Here is a 21,719-nt window from a genome sequence, read left to right as displayed (position 1 = left end):
CTTCTTCTGGATCAGAATCCCCGGAGGTTAGAGGCAGCGCAACCTGCTCCGGCCGGAGGCTGCTGGTGGTTGTAGTGCCACTCTGGGTCTGCTCTCCTGAGCAGACAGGCTGCTCCCTCAGACTGTCCTGGTAGGTGTCCTCCTCAGAACAGTCACCACTGCTGTCTCCATCGCTGGAGTGATCAGCCTCCTTGTGACCGCTGTGTCCTGACGCCATCTTGGAGAACCTATCACTGTTTATTAATTTTTCCCTAAAGGGACCACTTTGCTCAAGAATCCTGTCCCTCTCTTCCTTGCACCTTTGTATGCAGTCTTTACAGTCTTGTATGGACTTGCTGATTGCATCTCTTTTTCCTTTAGCGGCGGTCTGGTCCTTCAGTGACCTGGCCGACCGCAGCTTCTCCTTCTGCAGGAGGATTTCTCTCCCCGCTCGCTCATAATCCGCCATGCTGGTGGCCAGACGGGAGGCCAGCTCTACCACAGACTCCCCTTTCCGACGATCACTCCACTGTGGCTTACCTTCTTTGCTGAGCGTTTGGCTGCGAGTCTGACTGCGGGTCATCATCTCGCTTCCGGCGCTGTCAGATGCGGCTGCACCAACCTGCTGGGCCATGTCACTCCGCCTGCGACCCGGACCCTCTCTCTTCGCAGCTTTACTAGCTGCTCCGGCTTTCCTGGTTGTTGCTGCTGAAACCACGTATGCCGCCAGCGCCGCTGATGGTGTTGTCGCTGCCTTCTCAGCACTCCCCCCCCCCCCCCCCTCCGACCGAAGCCGGGGGGGGGGTGAATTGCGGGACTCCATAGAACAAGAAGCCCAGCTACGTGCTCTGATCCTGGGCTCCAAAACAGGCTTCCAGCTGGGACTGCAACCACACCCTGGTTCTCTGAGGAGCTCCAACAAACCACACCTTACTCCAGAGCTGCACTCACTATTCTGCTGGTGGGGTCACTGTGTACATACATTACATTACTTATCCCATACTGATCCTGAGTTACATCCTGTATTATACTCCAGAGCTGCACTCACTATTCTGCCGGTGGAGTCGCTGTATACATACATTACATTACTTATCCTGTACTGATCCTGAGTTACATCCTGTATTATACTCCAGAGCTGCACTCACTATTCTGCTGGTGGAGTCACTGTGTACATACATTACATTACTTATCCCATACTGATCCTGAGTTACATCCTGTATTATACTCCAGAGCTGCACTCACTATTCTGCCGGTGGGGTCGCTGTATACATACATTACATTACTTATCCTGTACTGATCCTGAGTTACAGCCTGTATTATACTCCAGAGCTGCACTCACTATTCTGCTGGTGGAGTCACTGTGTACATACATTACATTACTTATCCTGTACTGATCCTGAGTTACATCCTGTATTATACTCCAGAGCTGCACTCACTATTCTGCTGGTGGAGTCACTGTGTACATACATTACATTACTTATCCTGTACTGATCCTGAGTTACATCCTGTATTATACTCCAGAGCTGTACTCACTATTCTGCTGGTGGAGTCACTGTGTACATACATTACATTACTTATCCTGTACTGATCCTGAGTTACATCCTGTATTATACTCCAGAGCTGCACTCACTATTCTGCTGATGGAGTCACTGTGTACATACATTACATTACTTATCCTGTACTGATCCTGAGTTATATCCTGTATTATACTCCAGAGCTGCACTCACTATCCTGCTGGTGGAGTCACTGTGTACATACATTACTTATCCTGTACTGATCCTGAGTTATATCCTGTATTATACTCCAGAGCTGCACTCACTATAATGTTGAAGTCTCCCAGCATTCCCTGCTTGTTCAGTGTCTGCACAGCCCTTCTTCTGGTTTAGGTAAATGCTGTGACTGCGGACACTGTACAGTTATCTCTCTGTCTTCCTGTAATGATGAATAACCAGCATTCGTTATTCCTGCTGATCTCACAGACGTGGCTCCTTATATGCTGTTTCCGGGGTTGTTAATGATCTTCCTTATTTGTTTTTAACCCTTTACAGGTCCGCCGACAACACTCCACAATGTTCAGTTTTTTCCGGAAAAGCCAAGATACAAAGAAAATCCCAGTGTCTGACAAAGAGGCCGATGGCTTTGTGTTTTTGGGTAAGTGCTTATACACAGAGCATGGGGTACTTTACAGACTGCTCCACTTAGAACCACCGCTGTCTATCAAAATACTAACGACCACCTTACATGTGATGATGTCACCGTCATGTGATCAGTCACTGGGGCTTTGAGCTCCGCCCCTGATCACACGACGGTGACTTCATCACAGGTCCTAAAACATGCAGAGCTTGACAGCAGCTGTGTGCTTACAGGACCTATGATGATGTCAGCGTCATGTGATCAGGGTCGGAGCTGAGAGCCCCTAGTGACTGATCACATGACGGTGACCTCATCACAGTTCCTGTAAGCACACGGCTGCTGTCCGGCTCTGCTGGTTTAGGACCTAGGACCAACTTCAATCCCTTTCACTATATTATATTAGTAGGTGGCGTATTAAACATGGAGGGAGCTTGCCTCTAGGGTCGCCGAGGGTCGTGAACGACTAAACGGCTAACAATAACAAGTGGCACATTGCGCCACCAGAAACACTGGTACTAGTCATGTTTATTTTGCTGTCATAGAGCAGGGATGTCAGTCATTTACACCGAGGGCCACATCAGCCTTATGGATGCCTTCAAGGGACTGATTGTAATTGTGGGACTGTATAGTGATAGTGACCCCCATAGTGGCCACAGTAGTAGTAGTAGTGACCCAAGTAGGAACGGGGTCCCGAATAGTGGCCCCAGTAGTAACAGGGTCCCGAATAGTGGCCCCAGTAGGAACAGGGTCCCGAATAGTGGCCCAAGTAAGAACAGGGTCCCGAATAGTGGCCCAAGTAAGAACAGGGTCCCGAATAGTGGCCCCAGTAAGAACAGGGTCCCGAATAGTGGCCCCAGTAAGAACAGGGTCCCGAATAGTGGCCCCAGTAAGAACATTGTCCCGAATAGTGGCCCCAGTAAGAACATTGTCCCAAATAGTGGCCCCAGTAGGAACATTGTCCCAAATAGTGGCCCCAGTAGGAACAGGGTCCCAAATAGTGGCCCCAGTAGGAACAGGGTCCCAAATAGTGGCCCCAGTAGGAACAGGGTCCCAAATAGTGGCCCCAGTAGGAACAGGGTCCCGAATAGTGGCCCCAGTAAGAACTGGGTCCTGACTAGTGGCCCCAGTAAGAACTGGGTCCCGACTAGTGGCCCCAGTAAGAACTGGGTCCTGAATAGTGGCCCCAGTAAGAACTGGGTCCCGAATAGTGGCCCCAGTAAGAACTGGGTCCCGAATAGTGGCCCCAGTAAGAACTGGGTCCCGAATAGTGGCCCCAGTAAGAACTGGGTCCCGAATAGTGGCCCCAGTAAGAACTGGGTCCCGAATAGTGGCCCCAGTAAGAACTGGGTCCCGAATAGTGGCCCCAGTAAGAACTGGGTCCCGAATAGTGGCCCCAGTAAGAACTGGGTCCCGAATAGTGGCCCCAGTAAGAACTGGGTCCCGAATAGTGGCCCCAGTAAGAACTGGGTCCCGAATAGTGGCCCCAGTAAGAACAGGGTCCCGAATAGTGGCCCCAGTAGGAACAGGGTCCCGAATAGTGGCCCCAGTAGGAACAGGGTCCCGAATAGTGGCCCCAGTAGGAACAGGGTCCCGAATAGTGGCCCCCGTAGGAACAGGGTCCCGAATAGTGGCCCCCGTAGGAACAGGGTCCCGAATAGTGGCCCCCGTAGGAACAGGGTCCCGAATAGTGGCCCCAGTAGGAACAGGGTCCCGAATAGTGGCCCCAGTAGGAACAGGGTCCCGAATAGTGGCCCCAGTAGGAACAGGGTCCCGAATAGTGGCCCCAGTAGGAACAGGGTCCCGAATAGTGGCCCCAGTAGGAACAGGGTCCCGAATAGTGGCCCCAGTAGGAACAGGGTCCCGAATAGTGGCCCCAGTAGGAACAGGGTCCCGAATAGTGGCCCCAGTAGGAACAGGGTCCCGAATAGTGGCCCCAGTAGGAACAGGGTCCCGAATAGTGGCCCCAGTAGGAACAGGGTCCCGAATAGTGGCCCCAGTAGGAACAGGGTCCCGAATAGTGGCCCCAGTAGGAACAGGGTCCCGAATAGTGGCCCCAGTAGGAACAGGGTCCCGAATAGTGGCCCCAGTAGGAACAGGGTCCCGAATAGTGGCCCCAGTAGGAACAGGGTCCCGAATAGTGGCCCCAGTAGGAACAGGGTCCCGAATAGTGGCCCCAGTAGGAACAGGGTCCCGAATAGTGGCCCCAGTAGGAACAGGGTCCCGAATAGTGGCCCCAGTAGGAACAGGGTCCCGAATAGTGGCCCCAGTAGGAACAGGGTCCCGAATAGTGGCCCCAGTAGGAACAGGGTCCCGAATAGTGGCCCCCGTAGGAACAGGGTCCCGAATAGTGGCCCCCGTAGGAACAGGGTCCCGAATAGTGGCCCCAGTAGGAACAGGGTCCCGAATAGTGGCCCCAGTAGGAACAGGGTCCCGAATAGTGGCCCCAGTAGGAACAGGGTCCCGAATAGTGGCCCCAGTAGGAACAGGGTCCCGAACAGTGGCCCCAGTAGGAACAGGGTCCCGAATAGTGGCCCCAGTAGGAACAGGGTCCCGAATAGTGGCCCCAGTAGGAACAGGGTCCCGAATAGTGGCCCCAGTGGTAGTGACTCCAGTAGTAATAGGGTTCCCCATAGTAGTGACAGAAGTGACCCCCATAGTGCCCCCAGTAGTAATAGTGTCCTCAGTAGTAATAGTGCCCCCATGGGAGGTCCACTAGTAATAGTGTTTCCCAGTATTAATTGGTGACCCTCCTGTAGTAGTGCCACTAGTAATAGCCACCCCCTGTTGGCCTCTGGCTGGGCAGCATCCTTACAGACATTCCACTCACCCAGCCCGCAGACCTGGGGCACTGGCGACAGCCACTGCTGGGCCTGTCACAATTGACCCTTTTCCTTGGCATCTGCGCTGCATACAGGACGGCGCACCCAGACACCAGGGGGGAAATCTCAGCAGTTACAGACTCTGCACTGCCACTGCCGGACCTCGAGCCTGCTGGCTTGGTGAGTGGAATGCCTGTTAGCTTGCTGCATGGCCAGCGGGCAACATAAAATGAGGTGGCAGTCCGGATTTGGCCCACGGTCCTTGTGTTTGACATGTGCGTCAAAGAAGGATTCCCACTCTACTAGCTGAAAAGCAGAGTTGCTGCTTCCTCCTCTGTTACTAGAGGTTCCCCATTAGAGACTCCTTCCCCATGTGTTACCTCCATACACTGTACTATGGAAAAGAATGGTCGCTATTGGTAAGATGAAATCCTGTATAGACCACCATGTTCTTGTGTATACCAGATCCGAAGGTGCCGGACCAGCAAGTCAGAACCAGTTTTAAAGGCTATGGACACCAAGCTTTTTTTTCACTTGCCTGCATGTATTTTGGCCTGACGATCATTTTTGTAATAGGGTTGGATTGGAAATGTTGCCCCATTTGTCTTCTGCAGCTTCTACGTACCCCGTATGTGGAGACCGTTGTCTAAGGACCCTTTTACATGGAACGATCGTTGGGATTCTCGCTGGATCGCAGGACTCTGAACAATCACTCAATGTAAATGCTTGCAGCGACTGAACAACAATTGATAATTCCTTTGCCTATATGGTTCAGTTCATGCAGGTCTATGACGATCGGCCCGTGTAAACATCTATGAACGACTGCCTATGGCGACGGGTGGCTGGAAGCGATATCTGGCCCATCCGCTGTGTAAAAGCATAGGAGCGACTATTACTGGGACAATTATTCTGCGCCCGACAGTCGTCCCGTGTAAAAGGGCCCTTAGTCTCATTAGCAGATCTGTCAGTGTGCTGGACTGACTGACGGCTTAAGGCCCTTTTCCTCGGCAAAACCGTCATGCAAATTGCGCGTTGGATCGAGCGGTTTGCACGATAATTGTGCCGTGTGAGCGCATGCAGGAAAAGGAGGATCGGCGGTAAATCGTGCAGACCATAAAACCTTTGTTGGTCTACCGCTGCATCGGTACATGTGAGCACACCGTCAGCCATCTATGAACGATGGCCTGTTTACGATGAATGGGTTCCAGAGGGTCGGAACAACCTCCATGTAGAAGCACAAGTGAGATCATCGCGGAGACAACTGTGGGGTACTGACATGCTTGACAGTCCTCCTGTATTAAAGGGGCTTTTGTTCCTCTCTGCTCCTGTTCTGCATGTTCTTACCATCTAGTGTATTACCACTGCAAGGTCATAAATTAACTGATAATAAGTGGAAAAGAGATAAGGGCCACCCCAGCCGCTTTTATACTGGAAGTCTGTTGGAGACTGGAGGTGGAGCGCCTTGGAGATCTTTCAGCCGCCCGCCTCCATTCACTGCATACAGGCAATCACGCCTAGGTTGAGCGCCTCCTGTTGACCCAGAGCGGGAAGCCGCCCAGTTGTTGTACCATTACAGTGACATGCAACGACTAGCGACAACTGAGCAACTCCTTGCTCCGTGCCCTGTCGGGGGGCCGTGTGCACATGGGCTGACAGTCACCCATAATAGTTCGTTTGAGCGATTATTCGGGCAGCTATTGGCCCGTGTAAGGTCTCATGTCCATGGGCGGGTCAGATTCCACATGTGGGAGCCCGCAGCGGAACCCCACCCTGCCCGAAGTCCCTGCTTTCCCCTCCAGGTATTCTTTTTTCTGTACTGTGGATATGTGCGGAAGCGCAGGCTGGGGCACATGTGCAGTACAGTTTTTTTTTTGTTTTTTTTTTCCATACACCTGCTTCTTGCAGAATCCGCGGCCTGTCCGCAATCGGATCGGATGGCTTTCATTGACTTCAATGGAAGCCGTCCACGCGGATCCTGCACTGAAATGGAGCATGCTGCAATTTGATTTCCGCACACAAAGACCCGCAAATCAAATCTGCATGCTCTAATTCAGTTGCAGACGCCCATGTTCCCCTATAGGTCGCTTGAACTGCGGATCTTCTGTCCGGATGTTCCCCGCGGATTCTGCAAATTAAACCCACCTGTGGACATTGGGACTAAAGGTACCTTAAAGGGGTTTTCCCAGGGCGACTACTATTGATGACCTATCTTCAGGATAGATCATCAATAGTTGATCGTCTGGGGTCCATCAGCCAGTCAGCTGATTTTGCGCCTGCTGACAGCGCCGCATTTAAACAGGGGTCGGAGCGGGAGCAGCGGAAGTCTCTGCTCTGACCTCTATGAAGTGAGCTGTGCTTGCAATTACAAGCGCCGGCCAGTACACGGAGGTTGGCGTGGAGGCTTCCGCTGCTTCTACTCCGACCTCTGTGTATTTGTGCGCCCGCTGACAGCGACACAATCAGTTGATCGGCCTTAAGAGTGCAGTCCAGAACACTGACAGATCTCCCACAGACTGCGGTGCCGATATACAGCCATATGTACAGGTGGGTTGTTCTTTAGCTTCAGGAGCCGCAGAAGACAATCTGTGCAAGATACTTAAGTAAACCCTATTATAAAAAGGATTGTCGGCCCAAAACACATGCGTTTAAGTGAAAAACAAAATCCAAGGTTGTCACTTGTCAATCTCATCATCTGTTACTAACCAGAAGATAGACTGATCATCTACAAGTAATGCACTCATTTTGAGTGCTGTGTTCCTTAATGCAGAGACTTCTGCTTCTGCATTGGGGCTATTGCTAGGCAAGCCTGTGACATCAATGATGACATCACAGGGATTCCCTGTGCAGAGAAGGCATGGAGGCATGCAGACAAGTCACAGTGTATTAAAGTCACAGAAGTCTCCATAAGCAGAAACCGTTCCCCTCCCAACCCATCTCCTAGGCCTCTCACCCAGTCAGCCGGCAACCTACTGATAGGGAGCAAAACCCTTGAAACATGGTCCTCTTAACCTTCTGGAGAAGACCTTGGTTTATATTGCCAGTCATTGTCACTAGGACTGTTGGAAGGTTAGATGTTGTCTTCTAGGGAATCTGCCTTCCAATAGGTTTTGTCGCAGAGGCATTAAACTTACCGCCATTTGCATACCAAATTTCCCAGAAGAGCATTGCATGGCCTATAATTCTCCTCGCATCTCCTTGGCAGTCTCCACAAGGAGAAACTGTATCCCTCCAGACTAGAAGTCCTAGATAACTGTGATCTAGTGAGCCGCTAGCATGCATCAGGCGACTGTTATCAGTGATCTGCATATAGGCCGGCAAACCTGTACAACCCATGGTAGAAAACAAATATCACGTCAATAGAGGAAAATAAATAAGTGTATGAAATGAGAAAAAAAAGTCAATGAAAAAGTCCTCCTTACTCTCAAAAAGTACCCTCTAGAGATGAGCGAGTATACTCGCTAAGGCACAATCTAAAGATTCGGGGGCCGGCGGAGGAGAGCGGGGAGGAACGGAGGGGAGATCTCTCCCCCCCCCCCCCCCCCCTGCAACTCACGCGCCAGCCCCCGAATCTTTAGAGACGAGCGGGGAGATGCTCGGCTAAGGCACTACTCGCTCATCTCTAGTACCCTCTTCTGTGAACCCACAGACACCAATTTAAGATACTCTGCGTGGCATGATTCTATTTCTCATGGGCAGTAATATGGTCCTATCAGAAAAAATGTGTCGTCCCAAACTTACAATAATTATCCCAGACGAGAATTTTTGTCCAATTTATTCCACAGCCCTATGTGAATTTACACCACATTGAGGGAAACACATGTCAAACTTAAAGGGGCTGTACCAGAATATACTTTTGTCACCTATCCATAGCATAGGTGATAGGGATCCTATTAGTGGGGGTCCCACCAAGAACGTGAGTCCCATTCCCCTCTGTTCTCCTTACTACAGGCTCACTGCCCCCCATGTAGTGATGTCCTATTGAATGCAGCGGTGGCCGAGCATGAGCAGCCATCACTCCATTCATTTCAGTGGGACTGATGGAAGTTGACCAGTACAAGCATTCGGCTATCCTTGGCAGTCCCATTGAAGATGAATGGAGCTGCACCTTGCATGCTTGACCACCACTCCATTTAATCTCTTCCGCAGTGAGGAGGAGGGGTGACATGGGACCCCATTCTAGGGATCGGTGGGGGTCTTAGTGGTGAGATCCCCGACCGATCAGTTTTTAAAAAAATTAATTTTATAGAAGTATATCTTTCAACATAAACATACGAATACAGTGACAACCTCAAATAGAAATATCCGGGCCGTCAGGTGCCGGATTAAAGGGGTTTTCCAGTTCTTAAAAATTGATGATCTATCCAAGGGATAGATTATCAATAGCTGATTGGTAGGGGTCACACCAAATAGGTGTTCACCCGTCTGCTCGCCCTGTACTAAGCGGATAACTCCGTACATTGTGCAGTGGTCCGATGTGGCATTGTAGGCTCCCATTAAAGTGAATGGGGCTGTACAGACTTTGGCGCATGCTTCGGATCTTCACATCCACAAATCAGCTGCTGTGTCACGGTTTATCTTCATTATGTACCAATGGGTCAATTCCACTGCAAAATCTGCATGTGACACCTAATTTGCTAAATAGCATATTGCTGTTCTCCTCAAGTCCACAAGGTGGCAGCATCTCTTCTGTTACTTCTCTTTCTATTCTTCTCTTTCAATTTACTTATAGCGGCATTTTCTCTATTTGTATTTTCATATCTACGTTTATTAAGGTTTTATAATTTGGTTACAATTGCCAAAACAAGCAGCAGAGCCGCATTTTATTATAGGTGCATGCCTTTTAATTAGGAGGATCTCAGGCTTCACATGCACCATGAAAGGAAGTGTACTGCGAGCTGCCATAGAGTTCACTTATAATTTGCAATAGTCTGCCACCGCCAATCTACCACTTTTTTAAAGCCTTTTTCAACATCTGCCATATATGTACTGTGGATATCAGGTGTCCTTATATAGAGGATATATACATGGTGGGCAATTGCTGGGATCATAGAGAACTCTTCAGATGTTGCTGTCTGTTCAGAGAACGGCATGTAAGAGGCCCAACAGAGGGATGCTATTTGATCGCGGCCGGTCATTACAGTATTAAGACAGCCTGCGGCAGGGCTTAATAGAATACCCGCAGAAATACAATATACTGAAGTACTGTAGTTTTGCAGTATATTGTATTAGCGATCAAACAATCCCAAGTTCAAGTTCTCTAGGGGGCTAAGAAAAAAAAATAAAACCAAGATGAATAAAGATGTTTTTTTTTTAATTAATAAATTTAAAACCTTAAGAGCTTTAAAAATCTAACTCTTACCAGTCATCCCATGAAAAGAAGATTAAAGCAAAAAAACTGGTGTCACCATGTCTGTAAGGGTCCAATTTATTAAAATATCACATTATTTATCTTGCTTGGTGAAGACCATAAAAAAAAAACTCAGTTGCAGAATTGCGTTTTTTGGTTTTTTTTGTCATCACATGTCCATAAAAAAGTGATCAAAAAGTGTTATGTTTCTCAAAATGTTACCAACAAAAACGAAAGGTCCTAGCGCAAGAAAGCTAGCCGTCACATATGCATTAACGGAAAAATTAAAAAATGATGGTGGCAGAAAATAATCCTTACTTTTTTTCCTTTACAAAAAAATTTAAAAATTCTATATATATTATTTATTATTATTTTTTTTTTTCTCAAGTGGTCCAACAGAAAAAATTTATATAAATTTGGTATTCTCATAATCGTCCTGACCCACAGAATAAAGGTGGCATGCCATTTATACCTCACAATGGGAGCCATTAAATTGAATAATTGTTTCTTGTTTTTTTTTCTATTACACCCTACTTGGACATTTTTAAAAAGTTTTCGAATACGTTACACAGTACGTCAAATAGTACGACTGAAAACTAAAACTCGCAAATCCCAAGCCTTCATGTAGCTACGTCATGGGAGAAATAAAAAAAAAAATTACAAAAAGGGCTTCAGCCAGAAGGGGTTAATGCCGTGTGAATATGTCCTTAGAGAAACCCTTCTTATAACATGACTTCATGTGCTGTCTAATCAAGTGCACTCTGTTGTCCCCTGATATCAGCCATTTTAATCTGGGAACTGGGTAACTGCAGTTGTGTTCAATGGGATAATTAAACTGAAATCTGGAAAACTCTCTGCCCCCCCCCCCATGATCGGTACTTGTTATCAGATCTCTCAGGTATGGAGACCCTGCTGATGATACATCTGTATGTGTGACTTACACCAGTCCCTCCTCTTCTAATGCTCCTGCACTGCTTTACCTTTATTCTAGTTTGTCTTAAATCTTGTGAAAGTCGCTGAGAACCCTCCAAGAAGGATCTGCTGCTCCTAGGTGGAGGCAGAGATTATTTCTGCTTGTGTTACAGTCTATAACATTGTTAGGAACCTGTTTGTCCAGGAGTGGAATGGCTTTTCACATTGATCTTCTGGCACAGACCAAGTAGCTTCTATTCAAAAGTGTATTCTGGGCAGTTAACCCCTTGCAGGATTGAGGACCTATCCTCAGGATAGGCCATCAATGGTTGATAGGTGGGGGTAAGTCGCTCCGGACCTTCGGCATCTCACTGATCTAAGCCCCCGCTCTCGCTGCTGTGAATCAGATGTTGACAGCTCCATCCACATTAGGATCAGAGCCGGAAGAGCAATAGAAGTTCTATCTCCTTCTAATGGTAGCGAAGACTTCTATTACACTTCCAGCTCTAACTCCAGAGTCTGAGGAAGAAGTTTAACCCTTTGCAATCCAATTTTGGATTCAGGGTTTCCTAGGGGGCTTTCTCTTTCTGCCATTATACAATGGCACCATCTGCTGGCTAGAGCCAGTACTGCGGTATGTGACATGCTGGAGAGGTCCCTCGACAACAGAGCGACCAGTAATATACAGTAAGAATACCCTGCCGGACGTTTTCCGACATCAGAGCTGTACAGCCTTCAGTCCGAATGTCTTTAGATGTCAGACAGTGGATTGGAAAGGGTTAATACAGGGATTTGCTCCTATTGAAATCAATGGGAGCCATACCTTCTATTGCACTCAGGCTCCAACCTCATTTCTTCTTGCCTGGGGGCTGAGATCAGCAGGGGTCCTAAGTGGAGATTCTCCCAACGATTCGTTATTGATGAACTATCCAGAGGATGTCATCATTACTACATGGGGTTAAGTGCCCAGAGTGCCGCTTTAATCCATTCTGCAGTTTCTTGAAGGCTTTTTATAGTTTTGTTCCAATGCATCTAGAGGGATAAATGATACTATTTTGCAATAGGTTTTATTTGACATTCTCTTTCGTTTGGATTCTGCAATTCCTCCGCAGAGCTATGCGTCTCTATGGTGACAGACCACAAGTAAAAGTTTGTGTAGCATGATCCTACAGTCTTGCATTCTCATTCTTTCATCCTTTACATTCAATAGGTCAGCCAGAGGTGCAGAGAATGAATGCAGGATCAGACTACACACAGATGTTTTGTTGTCTGTTGCCACGGAGACCCGTAGGAGTGTATAAGATTTGTCGAGAGTTTTTAATCAAGTCCTGTTACCAAGTTGCATAATTTTAAATTTTCTATGCATTGAGAGATAAAAAATACTACATATTTGAGAAGATGAATGTCTTCTTAAAGGGGTTTTCCCACCCACAAAATTAAGACATCGCCTATCGCTGGTGGTCTGATCACTAAGACCTCCACCACTCTGGAGATTTTGGGGGCAGGAATTTCCCAAATAAATGGAGCAATGGTTTCATGTGCGCACAGTCTCTTGGTTCATTTCAGTGGGGCCACTGGAGATAACGGAATTCAGGAGTTCAGCTATTTCCTAAGGTGCCTTGAAGTGAGTAGAGCGGTGGTGTGCATGTGTGATCATTACTCCATTCATTTGAGAACACATCGGACCTTAGTTCTGATTGGTTGGGGTTCCAATAGTTGGACCCCCAACGATCAGCTAGTTATCCCCTATCCTGTGGATAAAGAGATATCTTAATTTTGTGAGACAACTACTAAAGCATAGGAAAAGTTCAGCAACAGAGATTTACTCAAAAATTTGCAACTTTTCTTCTTTCTGAGTCAATGCTGTTTTGAAAAGTGGGCGGGGCTTATCAGGAGGGGTGGCTAACTCGCACCAACAAATTTATGCATAATTTTACACCAGAAGCTGGCGTAAATTATACTAGTTATGTACACCAGGTTGGACCTGGCATACATTTATTTGTAGACGCACGGAGGTGGTGGGTGTGCCTGCACCTCTTCACTATACTAAAGCCTGATGTTGGAATTGCCATGTTTAGTAAATTACCCCCTTTGTGTTTCAATTCCTCACCATTTCTGCTCGCTCTACGTGGAATGGGAGCCATTGTGTTTGCATCTAGAAGCTCAATACCTGTACAGACCTAACACCTCTCACAGCTGAGAGTTTGCTACAGTCGTATCCAGATGAGACAATCCACTGAGAGCTCAGTAGCCGGGTCTCCAGGTTGATCATATGTCCCTCTGGCGCTGCAAAGCTTAGCAGACCTGCTATGTTAATTGCACACAGAATGTTGCCTACATTGAATAATATTGCAGCAAACTATCAGCTGTGAGAAGTAAAGGGGTTTTCCTACTTCCAGCATTTTGGTCAGTTTCCATTGCAAAATACAAGGGGTGGAAGTGCTGGTGACAAATAAACAGTGTATTGAAGGTGACCACACTGACACGGAGATCTTGGGCTGTCACTAGAGATGAGCGAGCATACTCGCTAAGGCAAACTACTTGAGCGAGTAGTGCCTTATGCGAGTACCTGCCCGCTCGTCTCTAAAGATTCGGGTGCCGGCGGAGGAGAGCGGTGCGTGAGTGAGCAGGGAGGAGCGGGGGGGAGAGAGTGAGAGAGAGAGAGCTCCCCCGCCGCTCCCCGCCCCCCGAATCTTTAGAGACGAGCGGGCAGCTACTCGCATAAGGCACTACTCACTCGAGTAGTTTGCCTTAGCGAGTACGCTCGCTCATCTCTAGTTGTCACCAATGGGAGTTGTTGCTAGGCAACCACTTAAACTCATCGAGCTGTTACCTAGAAACAGCCCCCAATGCAACATTTACCAAACTTTGAATTTGTTTATATTATATAGCCTATTATTTTATTCCTTTTACTTGCATCGTTTTGCCAGCTTTGCTGTCGCAGTATTATTGAAAATCAGGCCTCACCTTCTCATTCAGAGAAATGATAAAGTTGTCAGAGCCCCGCCCTTTGAATGATAAAGAAATTGTCGGACCCTGTTCCTTCTGATGATAGGGAAGTAGTCAGAGCCCGCCCTTCTTTAAGCCGTCTGTAAGGACCATTAAAGGGGTTGTCTCGCACCGAAACGTTTTTTTTTTTTTTCCATAGGGCCCCCCGTTCGGCGCAGGACAACCCCAAAGGATGTGTTAAAAAAAAATAAATGTATTACTTACCCGAATCCCCGCTCTGCGATGTCTTCCTTCTTCTTCCTTCACCAAGATGGCCGCCGGGATCTTCACCCACGATGCACCGACCGCGGGTCTTCTCCCATGGTGCACCGTGGGCTCTGTGCGGTCCATTGCCGATTCCAGCCTCCTGATTGGCTGGAATCGGCACACGTGACGGGGCGGAGCTATGAGGACCAGCTCTCCGGCACAAGCGGCCCCATTCACCAGGGAGAAGACCGGACTGCGCAAGCGCGTCTAAAAAAGCAGGAAGACATCAGAATTAGACGGATCCATGGAGACGGGGACGCTAGCAATGGAGCAGGTAAGTGAATAACTTCTGTATGGCTCATATTTAATGCACAATGTACATTACAAAGTGCATTAATATGGCCATACAGAAGTGTATAACCCCACTTGCTGCCGCGAGACAACCCCTTTAAGGTATGTAGCCAGAGCATCATATGCATAAATTGATTTACTAAAGGGGCTCCAACCCACCTGTGCTCCCTGATATGGTGTCCGGTGTCCCAAACCCTCCCTCATATGATATATGGCGCCAAACCCGATCCCAATTTCCCCTGTCCTCTCTCAAATCACCCCTTACTCCCTTTTTTCATTCTTCGTACTTACCTGGTAGTTTTTCCCCGGCCTTCATCAGCCCATGACATTCAATTACAGTAGTCTTTTTCATGTCAGCGACCATGTGGATCCGCTTACCAATAACCGGTACCCCTTCTGAATTCTAACCAATACATTTGCTATTCCATGTAGGACCTTTTAATTATTTTTGTCAAATTAAACTGTTCTCATTCTATACTTGGCTCGTCCCCTTTCCATGCTCTGACCATGTTTGTCTCCAGGGTCCATCTTCCTTATTTCTCAAATGTCCAGTCTGCTTAACGATAGACCTCTGACACCATCTAACAGGCATTCATACATGTACTAAACGCAGACATTTAAAGGAAAATAGGCTAAAGTGTATTACTAAAAATAATACTTTATTACCAAGAAAAACACGGATCGTAATGGGGAAGCAAAGCGAAAGCCCACAGACCCCACAGGACAAAAGGCACGCATCAGCGTTACATCACCTTAATCATGACCATAATGGTCTAAAGTTACAGCAGAAAGTGCGCACTAAATCCTATATACACTACCCGTCAAAAGTTTTAGGACAACTCAATGTTTCCACTTTTTGATATTTACGCAGTGTAATGTGTCAAATGTACTTTGAAATGAAAGCACTGAACAAATAAACAGGTTAAGATGAATACAAATAAGGGATTAACTTTGTTTCTCGTTACTCACAGAATAGAATCTAAAAGGAATTCCTTTATTATATGATGATTAAAAACAGAGCAAAGCATCTAGTTTTGTAGCCACAGAGTGATTATTATTGCTGTCGGTCACAAGGTTATAAAAATCCTCTGTATAAAGGCTCATTTACACGCAAAGACAATCTTTCAAAGGATTGAAAGATTGATAGAATTAGTGATTGTTTGCATAAAGTACTAATGAGCATTAATGCCCCTTAGCAATTTATCAGATTCATTTGCATGTAAATGAGCCTGTAGCCCCTGTTTGCAAATCTCAGCATGTTGTCTGGACTTTGCACTCAGCAGCATTGTCTTCACAGGCGCTATCAGCTGAATACAATGTAATCAGCTGCTCCCTTGGAGAACACAGTGTGCGGTCCCTGTTGTCTCTGGCTGAACAGTGGATTTTATGCTCAACGATTATCGCTCAAAAGCCATCGTTTTGAACAGATTTTGAGCGATAATCATTGCGTGTAATCACAGCCTAATCTACAAATGACCCAAACTGACTCCCCTGAAGAAGCCTTAACTGTTCCTGGGAAAGCTGGGTATCTCTAGGAACGCCCTATCTGTTCCTTTATCAACACTCTCAAGCTCTCACACTCAAGCTCAGTGCGTTTCTGAGCTCAATTTAATAGACCTCTCATAAGGAGCCAAGTCAAAGTGATAGAAATTAGTAATTCTATTCTGTTGACCATTGATGACAACATCCGGCCCACTGCACTTTGCAGCTGGCCAGACAATCGGCTGATGGACGGGGGTCATGAGCGGCGGAGCTCCTTCCACCAACTACTGATTTTGAAATAGTTAATACGCGGATCAACAATTTACCTCCAAGTGTTTCTTTTTTTTTTTAATTAGCTAATCTCCCGGGTTTCTCAAGATCCCATCACTTTCTTTACATGAAGCTTTAGCGAATACAACATGTAATGTGGTGTATCCGCCACCAGGGGTACCATTAATCTTTTGTATTTTATTAGGTTAAAAATTCATTAAAAAACTGCTTAAAAGAAAAGTAATTTGCTGAAGAGCACAAACCTCTTACCTTAAAATCGGAATGAAATTCTTGAAATGCCGCCTTGTGATTAAGATCCTGATGATACTGTCACTGGAAACGTACCACAGCGTGATTCACTAAGCTGAAACATGTGAAATAGCTGAAATAATTGGACATATTAACTTTTTATCATCTGCTTCACCCCTGATGTGTTTCTGCAGGAACGCAAACTCCAATGGGGCCATATACAGTAGAAGTCCTGTAATCTGGCACTTTATAGGCCCAGACAGGATTAACGGGAGCGATTAGCCTGCGGCTGCAGGTGTGGTGCATACATGTAGGCACTGACGCATGCATCAGCACTTCACCATCTTCATCGCCATAGTACATGGCTTGCAGTTTTGTTGGGGTTTTCTTATAGTTTTCAATGGGAGGAAAATAGATTTACTACCGCGTTTCCCCGAAAATAAGACAGTGTCTTATATTAATTTTTGTTCAAAAAGGTTTAACTTTTTTACATGTATAGCTGCCTGGGCACTATTTAAATTGACTTTTTAAATTAACTGTTAGCAGGGCTTAATTTTAGAGTAGGGCTTATATTTCAAGCATCCTCAAAAAGCCTGAAAAATCATGCTATGTCTTATTTTCAGGGAAACAGGGTATTTTTGCATGCGATACTGTGATGCGCCTTGCGTTACTATTTCAAAATCCGCTAATATTGGGGATCGTCCAATAATGCGGTACTTCAGCCATACTGAGTTGCCAGACTACTGGATTTTAATGTTGTGTGAGTGTTTATAGGGCCTATTGACTTCAAAGGCTCTCTGGTCAGTTGGGAAAAAATGCAGGATTGTAGGATTTAAAAAAAAAAAATCTATAGATTGTGACCGACGTTTTTTTTACAAAAAGTCACCAAAAATTCTTAAATGGGTTTAACACAAAAAAATGCAATTTATTTAATAGGTCGTTTTCTGATGACTCATTCTCTTTAAGCTCGCCTGTTCTTACCAAAAGCAAATTGCCATCACTGCACAGACATCTGACCTCCATTCTCCCACACAGAGACATTGTAACGTTACCTCCCCCCTCCTCCCTCTCGCAGCAGGAATCTCACACAGACAATGACTGCAGCTGCATCCCCCTCCTCCCTGTCTTGTAATTACTCTCGCCTAGTAAAGCCCCTTTTATACAGCACAACTATCATACAAATCGCTTATTAGATCGAGCGGTTTGCACGATAATTATGCAGTGTGAACGCATGCAGTGAAAGAACGATCAATGCTAAATCGCTGATCGGATCTTAAGGCCCATTTAGACACAACGATTATTGCTCAAAATTTGCTCAAAAATTGTCTTTTGAGCAATAATCGTTGTGTGTAACTGCACTGACGTCGTGCAGTTTTCGTTAAGCCGTCGCTCATTGTTGTCTTTCAGAATGCTGAAAGATGACGAGTAGCCTTATCAGGCATTCACAGCGGGATACAGCTGATACCATCGTTTCAGCTGTATCCCGCTCCCTGAACACAGGCTGGGTGTGAAGAGCAGAGCGGTCCAGTTGTGTTCTTCATACTCTGCTCGTGGTGCTCAGCTGTATAACAGCCGGGCGCTCCGAGCAGGGAACAGCTGGATGCAGAAGACAAGCGGCCCCGCTTGTCTTCTGCATCCCCCACTCGAAGCGCAAGGTGATTGCTCAACATTAGAGCGATCACCTTGCACTGTAAATGGACACAACAATTATCGCTCAAAAGACATTTTTTGAGCTATAATCGTTGTGTCTAAATAGGCCTTTAGACCATAAAGTCAGCGTTGCTCTGCCTCTTCACCTCGTGTAAACAGGCAGTTGTCCATCTATGAACGACTGCCTGTCTACTGTGAATGGAGGGGGGGGGGGTGCAGAATGATCCCGGCCCAGTCTGACTCCATTCACTAAGCGATGATCCTCCTGGACAGGAACGATCATTGCTGGGACAGTCATCCAATGGACAAATGGGCTTAAACTGCTTTTGTTTTGAGCTGATGAGGTTTTAGTCATCGATTCATTCAGGTAATCGTTGAATCATGCCAATCTGAATGGTAATCGTTGAATGAAAGATCAAACGCCGAATGAAAAATTTTCATTTATCGTTTGACGTTTGTTATATGAATACATAAAAAATTAACGAAAATCGTCTTGTATATTTACATGGTCTCCAGGTGAAATGTAATCCATATCATCCGCAACTTCCTTTGCCCGTAGCAGCTGATCACCGAGGCTCCCAGCAACCCAACTGGTGACCAATCAGCTGCTACGGGCAGCGCTCTCCTGCCGTTACGAAGCAGCCAAATGCGACCAGCCCCTATACTAATCCCATAACCTGTATGGCAGATACAGTATAGACTAATCCCAGCTAATCAACATTTATTGCAAACAAATATGCTTAATCTGAAGCAAATTCTAAGGAGACGTCTGATCCGGCGATTAACTATTTCTGATGATTTGCAGCTTATTTGTCCACTTTCGGATGTGAATGTTGTGTTTCTTGGTGGAGAGTTTGAAGTAGTTGTCCGATTTAGATCCGCTATAATCCCAGGCAGACCCACTTTTTGTCTTCAGCATCAAGACCCAAGGACTTTACGGTCACGTTGTACTTAAAGGGGCATCAAGGTAGCTGAACACGGGGAGATCATCGCCTGCATAATCGCTGGAAGCGATAGTCTTCCCGTGTAAACGTGACCACCGACGGGGTACTTATTGAGAAATCGATAACGTGTTGGAGTCACTTGGTCTTTAACTCACCTAAAAGCCAAGTGACTGTCAGCCCGTGTAAACAGGAGTCGCTCATCTGTGAATGACTGCCTGTTTGCAGTGAATGGAGGTGGGCGGCTGAAAGGAATCTTGGGACACTCCGCCTCCATTCTCTAAACACCAATTGCCTTTTGGATGGCAGTAAGGCGCTATAGCGCCTGACAGTCCTACCGTGTAAGGTCTCGCTCACACGGCCATAATACAAAGTGCTAAAACCCCATTGGTTTGCAATAGACCATTCGGATTCCCCCTACGCCACCGGCTGTGCTAAGATAACAAAAAGACCAGTACTTACCCCTCCTCTGCCGCTGCAATCCAGGGGTTGTCCACTTGTAAACCGTTGATGGTCGATCTTCAGGACAGGTCATCAGTAGTAGATCAGGAGACACAAGTGATAGCACTCCCTAATTAAGCCAGAGGAGATGGGGACTAAAACCAAAGGTCACTTTAACACTTTTGGTTTCGGCCCCTATCTCCTCTGGCCCAAAACATTGCCTCAACCTCTACTGTATACAACAGGAGCATTTCCAATAAAATCTCAATATTTATTTGCATCATATTCTAAGTGCGTGCTGTTCGCTTCTTCATTGTGCTATCAATAGTATATTGGTGGGGGTCCATCCCTCAAGACCCCCGCTAATCAGCTGTTCACCACACTAATGTACTCGTGCACTGAGCTGGTTTCTGCAGGAAGCAGACAGCTCCGTTCTCACTGCACTGGCTAGCCTTGGTATTAAACTCAAAGTTCCCATTGAAATGAATGGGGATTTGGCCTGTAATACCAAGCCCGGCCACTGCAGTGGGGACAGAGCTGTTCGCTTCCTGCAGAAACCCCTTCAGTGCACATGTGCTAGCCTTGGCGGACAGTTGTTTGGTGGGGGTCCTGGGGTCCTACTATTGATGACCTATTTTAAGGGTAAGTCATAAATAGTTCACAACTGGCCAACCCCTTTAATTTAACTGTGTAGCAGTCAGGGCTGTTTTTTTGACAAAGAAATCCCCTGCATTAGGACATTCCTTGTTCATATGCTGAATTAGAGGGTATGGATGTCATAGAAAGGAAGCCATCTATTAGACAGTGTTCTGGAGGAGTCAGCCTGACCAGAATGGACCTTTCCTTCGAATGAATGCATGTAATACTACAGTTCTACATTTCTGCCGTAGTAACCATTGTCTGTTTTAGTAGCCACACCCACAGCAAGCAGTTGATCATCATTGGGTCCTCATTTATAGAAGGGGTTGTCCAAATGGCGAAAATCTATTAGTATAGTAAATGACTACCACTAAGAGGAGCTTATTGCATACTGGTTGTACATTGAACTCAATAATAACATAGTATACAGTAATCTCTGGAGCTCCCCCTAGTGGTGGCTGCATGTAGCCAAGCAATTCTAATGTAACTCTATGTGTATAAAGAGGATTTGCAGCTCTATATTAGGAAAATGTAGCCTTATATTGTGCAATTTATCAGCTCCTACATATATTATATGGGGTCATACAGCAATAAGAACAGTTTCTGTACATACAGAACAGTCCTACTGAACCGGGATGACCTAGAAGTCAGTGTTTACATTGTATTGTATGTGTAGGGTTCGTGCTGTTCTCTAATACCAGCTTAACCAATGTCAGTGATATTGATAGAGCTTATTATGGAATGCATATATGTGAATATACTGTATATAAAAGGCCACTAAGCCTGTCATTGTCAGAAGTTATAAGAGGAGCAGCAAATATTACAATCCCTTCTCAGTGACACCTCATAGTCTGTCAGTAGGGCTGAGTGAGCCGGTGTACATTATGGTTTATTTCTGCCCAATGTTAACAGCGGGGAGTGCTACAAAAGGTAACATGTATCAACGAAGTTTATACCCCGTGTTCAAACCCCTCTGCTGTTGTCACTAAAGGTCCATTTACATGGGACGACTCTTGGGCAAGCAATGCCCAACACTCGTCCCTGTGTCCGCGCTCCCATGTTGTCACATGGGAGCTAGCAGAGCTGTCTCGCTCACAGAGCGGCCAGCAGGGGAGCAGGGCAGTGCAGGAGATTTCTCTCCTCTCGCTTCCCCACCCCTCTCCATTGAGATAACACAGCGGCCGCTCACTACTGAACAGCTGCAGTTTAAACTAAAAGATGAGCGATGTGCTTAATCGCTGATCTTTTATGCTGCATAAACAATGGCCAATCAGCTGATCGCTCACCGTTAAGTTTAAACAGCAGCCGTTT

The 21,719-nt window shown here is 46.5% G+C and overlaps 1 protein-coding gene across 2 annotated transcripts in view; it reads left to right on the top strand.

The window, feature by feature from the left end:
- Nucleotides 1–21,719, top strand: part of UMAD1 (UBAP1-MVB12-associated (UMA) domain containing 1) — a 38,415-nt gene that overhangs the window by 7,743 nt on the left and 8,953 nt on the right. For both annotated transcript variants that reach the window (XM_066584652.1, XM_066584651.1), the window contains exon 2: nucleotides 2,028–2,130. In XM_066584652.1, the coding sequence (XP_066440749.1) occupies nucleotides 2,113–2,130 (18 nt within the window). In that variant the 5' untranslated portion in view covers nucleotides 2,028–2,112. The remainder of the gene's footprint in view (nucleotides 1–2,027; nucleotides 2,131–21,719) is intronic.

Source organism: Eleutherodactylus coqui, chromosome 12, assembly GCF_035609145.1.
Source record: "Eleutherodactylus coqui strain aEleCoq1 chromosome 12, aEleCoq1.hap1, whole genome shotgun sequence".
In the NCBI taxonomy this organism is placed as follows: Eukaryota; Metazoa; Chordata; class Amphibia; order Anura; family Eleutherodactylidae; genus Eleutherodactylus; species Eleutherodactylus coqui.
The sequence above is the reverse complement of the archived record's forward strand: the minus strand, read 5'-3'. Positions and strand labels throughout refer to the sequence as shown.